This window comes from Ruditapes philippinarum, unplaced genomic scaffold (assembly GCF_026571515.1).
Source record: "Ruditapes philippinarum isolate M1 unplaced genomic scaffold, ASM2657151v2 ctg15502_1_1_1_1, whole genome shotgun sequence".
Taxonomy (NCBI): Eukaryota; Metazoa; Mollusca; class Bivalvia; order Venerida; family Veneridae; genus Ruditapes; species Ruditapes philippinarum.
The window spans coordinates 13,964-21,155 of NW_026864843.1; the positions used below are offsets into that span (position 1 = coordinate 13,964).

Here is a 7,192-nt window from a genome sequence, read left to right on the forward strand (position 1 = left end):
ATCTTATAAAAAGCGAGATAGAGTCTAATAAATAACAAGTAAAGGTCTAAAAAAAATAGCAAGTGTAAATAAGGCAGACGTGCTGCAAAAGGCATTTGTGAAATTATTAGGAAATAAAATAACACATATAAAACGGAAAAAAGAACCAAAATTTTAACTGCGTACCAATTTAAAAGAAATGAATTAGCGCTGAGGCATTTTATTTTAATCCGATTTCTAATATATTGAAGTCGCCTGAAAAAGCTAGCCAGATCATGCCTACGAATGACCTTTAAAAGCAGGGACTTTCCTGGAAATATTTAAATTAGGGTCAGGGTAAGTACTTAGTAGCCCTTTAAGCTATTTTTAATTCCCTTGTATTTACTACAAAATAATTTTCTCCCTAACGGGTGGTACATTTCTGCACAGATTTGGACAATTTGGCTAAACTTTTGCACAGTTCTATCGTCATTTACACGATTGTAATAATGCTAAAACATTCAAGTAATCAAGGGCTTAACAACTTTATCTTACAGCCAAACACAGCAGTTCATAATCAAATGAAAACCTTAACATTGTTCAGTTGTTTATTCTATTTTTATTAATTCTCAGTCAAAATCAGTTTTATTTCTGTGTCAGTCACGTACAATGCTCGCGTTGCGATCAAGGATACAAGGAAATATGTCCGCCATTAAACACTTTGGTTACGATCATGTGCACAAGAAAAACTGTAGATTGTTATCGTGGACGCAAGAAGTTGTGTGCGCCATAAAATGCATTTTATTTATTAATCTCGCATATGACTTTGAGCATAAAGTTACACGATATATCAATCCATTTCAAGTCAACTGAGTAAAAGAATGCCAAGCAATTTTCAAGCGTTCCATAATTTGGTTCACCATTTCCCCAATATTCGAAGGTCATTTGGTTATTAGTACCGTATTCCACCCATGTATCTTCAGTTTCAATGTCTGTAAAGCCAGTAAAGAAACCAAAATCATCATCTGGAAAACAAAGTCATGTACGATAAATGGGAGAGATAAATGGTTGCTTAAAGAACGCCCCAAAATAAATTGATTAAATTGTAAACGTTGCAGGCTCATCTGTCGGTTGAGTCTGTTCATTATGGTGCACGTGGTAAATGCATACAACGGTCCCTGCCCAAATCATTGGCCTAAACAAATAACAACATTTAAACATGAAATGGAGAGATTTTGAATTAAGAAACATCCATTTAAAGAAACTGACATTTTCAAAAAAAGGGTAAATGATTAATAATGTATCGTTTTAATAAGAGTTTGCAAAGGTGGGAATTTAACATTAAATTTTAATATTTTTGTTTAAATTTACAAAGCTTTATATCGCATATATTTTGTAATATTTTGCTTCTTTTAATGAATCATAGAAGGAATATAGCAAGTATGATTCTGTCTATTAAAAATGTTTTATTTTCCAGATATCGTTTACAACAATTATATTTCTCCAATTTTTCGGCATCATGTTATTGAATCTGTTCTTTTCGTAATTATCACTTTCAGTTTATATACCAATAAACTGGTTTGATTTTACATGTAAAGTACATATTCGTCAATAAACTGGTTTGATTTTACATGTAAAGTACATATTCGTATGACTTTTTGTTTTTAATACATTTTTATACATCTGAACAAAATCTAATATGAAAACATACTTTGGTTCGTCGTTGACTTAATGAGGTCCAAGACGAAATTGTTTTCGTTTTCGTTATTTATGATTACAGGTCGAGCATCAAATGATTCGCACTTTGCCTGAAAATCAAAATAAAAGTAAATATAAAATATAAGGGTAAAATGCATTGACGCATTACCTGTGCATGTTCTGAAATGTGTTACTGCAATTAACAGAATTTTGATCGCATTTAAAAACTATGTATTGTTCACAGTTTATATATTTGTTTACATATAGTAAGGTGACTTACAGATCAAATGGGTGGGGGTGTTTTTGTATGTACTATTATCATTATAATTATGTATTTGATATATGCACAATGTCACTCTAATAAACAATTAACTGACATACTTACAACTTAACAGGTATTTGAATAAGATTATTACTTGCTACGCTACTATCTTTATGTTTAGCAAATTTTCTAAATCATTCAAAATTAAACAAAAATAAAAAAAAACGTCAAAAATTGGCATTTTAATAACTTATCGGCTTACACAGCAATGTGATAATAGATTTGTTACTTTTGCTATTTACAATATTTTGTACCTGTTACAGCTCCGTATAAATGTTGTTGTTGTTGTGTGTGTGTGTGTGTTTATTGTTGTTGTTGTTGTTTTTGGTGTGTTTTTTTGTTTTGTTTTTTTTCATTAACGGTCGTAATTGAGTTAAATTCTTTGTATTTTTAAGGTAAACTTTATTTTGATTAACTGTCCCATTTTCTTATAAACAATGTTTTTAATTTTCTTGTTTCAAATTCTCTTACAATAATTTAGTGCTGCTAAAAAAATATTTGTTTTATTTATTTCTAAATAAAAGTTATTTTAAACAGTGGCATGAGAAATAAATGTTAAGGTTAAAAATCATGTTTAATTAACTTTGCTGTAAAACAATCTTTAATTTCAAAAAGAAAAACTTTTAGAGGTAAAAAGATGTCACAATGGACCAATTATATTATTATATTTAATAAAGGATAATATTTTACTTACCAAGCCACTCAAAAAGATCGTTTTTTCCTCCGTGATGAAGTAACAAGAATTCTCGAAGCTACTCCAGCCGGACGGACAGTCTAAAAAATCAAATAAAACATATTTTAAATGAATTTTGATTTAATGACATTTCATCGTAACACAAATACTTGCCTGATAAGTTTGCAGGTATGAAAATCCAAAGGCAAATGTTAATAAAATGTCAGACTCTCCGATTTCTTAACGAGTTTCAACAAATTCCACTTCATTCCAAATATTACACATTTAAGTGTGCGTGCGTGTGTCGTTTTCGTATGTGTATATGTATGTTTTATTTTTGTTGTATCCAAAATAGTTGTTATAACCATTTATTTAATTTCACCCATGAAATATGGTGCTATATCAGTCAAATATATTTCATATTTTTTAAAAATAATTAATACACTTGTTGCTATATATAGTAACAAAATTGCCTATGATTTCAACTGATTATGATTGTCACGTGACCTATTATGAGTTTGCGGCCCGGGGCCGAGAACTAGTTATCAGCCCGCAGAACATGTGCACGTGCACAAACTGAAACAATGACGTCACTTTTAACGTCATCAAACAGTTAACTGTAAAAGTGAAAGTAGGTTGTCAGCACGAATCGCTTTATTTTTATTATAAGACCTTAAGCGTATTTAGTACAAACACATTTTTGTTACTATTGAAATTCGAAGAAATAATACGACAAATTCATTCCGAAAAAAAAAAAAATAAAACTTGCTTCTTGGTTCTACTGCTTTGAACACACAAACAGAAAACATCTCTGTACTTTACAGAACAGTAGAAGAGTAGACAAGAATTTCAACGAAAGAACTTCAAAGTCTATTTGTTTTGAATATGTGTTTGTTATTTTTTTTGTTGTTTTTTTAAATGCTACTATTAGATCTACCAAGTGTATTAAAGACTTTAATACACGTCAGCGTAGGGCCGGAAGGTGATAATCGGCCCTGAATGAATAATGGCCCTCGGGCTAAAGCCCTCGGGTCCATTATTCATTTTGCGGGCCGATTATCACCTTCCGGCCCTCTCCTGCCGTGTATTAACCTCTTAATATGAACCTCTAATAATAAAATTATACTAATGAATCTAGCTAAATATCTGAGAGAATCGATTAAAATCAGGAACACTTTTGTTAGTACTAACACTTAAATTCTATATTTGTTACAAATTTATACTCAAATTTCAATTGATTTGTTGTATCAAATATGTTTATACTCTGCTTAGGAAATCATATTACAAGTGATGATAATAACCTCTTAATTTTTAATCCAGAATTGTTCATTCTCCAACTTTACATGGAATTCAATATTATATATTAAATCCTTTATTGTTTGTTAAATAGAAACGTGACATATTTACAATGTGTGTATTTATATTGCAGTGATGATGTACTATGTACAAATCCTAAATAAAATTATGTTCTGTTCTGTTCTGTATGAAATATAAATATGAAAGTGGGCGGAGTTCAAACTCATATTTATTTTAAGGGACTTCTTTCGCCATTTTGTTTGAAAAATCTGATAAATACAAAACAATTTTTTGTTGAATTTTGCTTTGAAAACTATCAAGAATGATAGAAAATGGTCTAACTAAGAAAATTAATCCGAACACCAATATCTTTAATTCAGTTATTAACGCTGTACAGACGTTTAAACAGTTGTTTACGTGACGTCACAATGTAGCGCCAAATATCGCGTGCAAAACAAGACGCAATAATATATTACTGCGCACTGCACAATTGCAGTTGCATAGCAAGCAATAGGGTTTGTAACCATTTTTCTTTGATGATGAAATTAAATAAAAAGGTTATTTTTTCATTTTTCGTGAAATGTGGTATATATTTTCACTCAACATGATAAAATGCCACATATTTTCACGAGCCGGGACGGCTCGTGAAAATATGTGGCATTTTATCATGAAAATATACTCCATATTTCACTCAAACGAAAAAATATCCTCTTAGTATTCTAAATTTTCATTTTTATACTTATTTATGTATTATATTACAAAAATAAATTATATTCATTTCAATATATCAGTTAAACCAATCACCATTGCAATGATTTTTTCCATCATTGTAAATTTATCTTTCTACATTACTTAATTATGAATTTATCTTTTTACGTTTAAGTTTTAGAACAATTATCTTTCTTTGCTGGCTATAAAATAAATTTGAAAGAGCACGTCTTATTATTCTATTAAATGGTAACTCAATAATATTTTTATGTTATTAATTATGTAATTGAAAAGGTTACACATAACATAGTGTTTCAACTAAACTACAAGCTTTCTTCTGTTGTGTTACGATTATTAATGACAATAACTGGCACCTTTTCAAAATCTGGAAACAAAGTGATCCCTCGGAAGCATTAATAACAACAAAACTACATGAAAATTGCAGAATCGGTTTGATTGAGTCTGTACATGACGGATAATGAATAAGTGCAACTTCAGTTGACTTTTACATTAATCTAAAAAGCTGAAAATATTTCAATCGTTCTTAATCATGTACTTTTTATTTCAAAATAACAAACAAAAAATATGATTTAAAATTTATAAAAAGTTGTCTCGACTTTGGTAGACACAATGCTTGATAAATGTTCGAAATTCGTTCATATAATCTTTGTCATTATTATCAATATCAATAGTAGTTATTTATATCAACTAATTGTTTGGAATATTCATTTTTTTGAATTAGATCACAATAGTTAGCATAAATTACCTGACTTTTCCTGATAACACACTGAACCGTCCATAAGCCCGGTCGGAAGATTATTTTTACCATAACTTACACTACAGCCTGTACAATCACCAGTATGTTGTGTATGGAACACACTTTTACACTCAGTGTGGTTTGCACATTTAAGTACACAAGCCGACTTGTCATATATTAGCATATTACTGAACGCAATATCGGCATCTTCACACGCTTTTCCGTTTAAGGAATCATCTCTTTCAAACGTTGTCCATTTTACACTGATAGTAAAACTGATAAAAGTTACTAAAATGTAAACAGCAATAACATAAATATGAAAACGCTCCATTTTACAAATCAGAAATAAATTTCTATTATATTCTACTTAAGCAACAAAATTTTACTCTGTCCTTTTGTTTCTGTTACGATATCAGTTTCAGTTTTCTTTTTTCTTTTTTTTTCTTGTTGTTTTTATTTCATAATCTGCTACAAGTATGTCATTAATGCAATGAATGTTCTATCCAGATGAGCAATGACCTTATACTCATAAAAGCAAATCCGACTATAACAACAATCGAAGACTTTTTATTTTGTTTTTATTTTAACATTAAACGCTCATTTCTACTGACCGTCGCCTACTCTCTTCGCAAAGGCAATTTGATATTTGAATGATAAATTAGTAATTATCAAATTTTATCTTTGTTGTACTAACATATTGAACGACAATTCACAACAATCAGTTGAAAGCGAGTTCAATTTGAAGCCATACTTTATTTTAGTGAGATCCTCTTTGTATTAGGATTGTTGTTATATAATATTTCAAAATATTGATAGAATGTTGACGCAACATCTTTGAATTTAATGAATCTAAACTCAAGAGGAAATGAATTGATCGTTGAGATATTATGTCAATATTTTTTCCGAAGTAAATTGGTCTATAATTGTACATATGTAAAGCAATTAATAATAACGATGACTCTATTGGTTATCCAACATAATATTTAATTTTATTATTGGCAATAAGCCCCGCTGATGTGGCCACCGGCAATTTTTTATTTCGCAATTTCTCACAGCCGCACACAAAACCCGTTTTAGGGCGGAAATAGTGGAATGGTAACCAGCAATGTTTATTAATAGATAATATAGGATGGTCCCCTATGGTTAAATTGTTTTTATTATTTCCAGCAAATTGTACAAATAAAAAGAACTTGTATTTACTATTTTATTAAAATCAAAAGAGGTCATTTAATAGTCACGAACAATCATTATACTAAGTTTGAAGTTCCTAGGCCTAAGCATTCTGTGGTTATTGATCGGAAACTGTTTTTACCTACAAGGTAAATGTGACCTTGACCTTTAACCCTTGACCCAAAAATCAATAGGGGTCATTTACTGGTCATGAACAATCATCATACCATGTTTGAAGTTCATAGACCTATGCGTTTTTAGTTATTGATCGGAAACCATTTGGTCTGCGGACTGCAAAAGCAATATACCCCCACTTTTTTATGGGGGCATAATAATTAGACTACATATTACATATTTCCTTTTTATTTATGCTGTTTCGTTTAAAAAAACTGCTAGGCGAAAACTCTGGTTAAGCATAGGGAGTTGTTACCCTTGTCTATATATTAGTATATAGTGTAATGGGCATGGACTTAGAATTCATCTCTGACTAAGGATAAATGTTCTCTGCTATCAAACACATATTATGTGAACATTCAATAAGCGCGCCCCTGTGTGGTCATTTCAATTCCAATTTTGTAAAATGTTTAGATGTTTCAAAATTGATATTGTA

The 7,192-nt window shown here is 30.1% G+C and overlaps 1 protein-coding gene across 1 annotated transcript; it reads right to left on the reverse strand.

Moving 5' to 3' along the window:
* Positions 1 to 563: 563 nt before the first annotated feature.
* Positions 564 to 5,835, reverse strand: LOC132727007 (perlucin-like protein). Its single transcript, XM_060712417.1, has 4 exons — positions 5,422 to 5,835; positions 2,673 to 2,752; positions 1,670 to 1,766; positions 564 to 983 (listed from the first exon to the last, which is right to left on the reverse strand). Exons 1-4 carry the CDS (start codon positions 5,741 to 5,743, stop codon positions 760 to 762), a joined length of 723 nt encoding a protein of 240 aa, XP_060568400.1. The 5' UTR covers positions 5,744 to 5,835; the 3' UTR covers positions 564 to 759.
* Between the last annotated feature and the right edge of the window lie 1,357 nt (positions 5,836 to 7,192).

What these genes read in the sequence shown, in the direction of transcription:
- LOC132727007 (XM_060712417.1), bottom strand. Translation starts at nt 5,743, where the DNA reads ATGGAGCGTTTTCATATTTATGTTATTGCTGTTTACATTTTAGTAACT. An exon ending in GTGTTATCAGGAAAAGTCAG is followed by an intron (nt 2,753 to 5,421) that starts GTAATTTATGCT and finishes TTGATTTTTTAG; the next exon opens with ACTGTCCGTCCGGCTGGAGT. An exon ending in TAAGTCAACGACGAACCAAA is followed by an intron (nt 984 to 1,669) that starts GTATGTTTTCAT and finishes TTTGTTTTCCAG; the next exon opens with ATGATGATTTTGGTTTCTTT.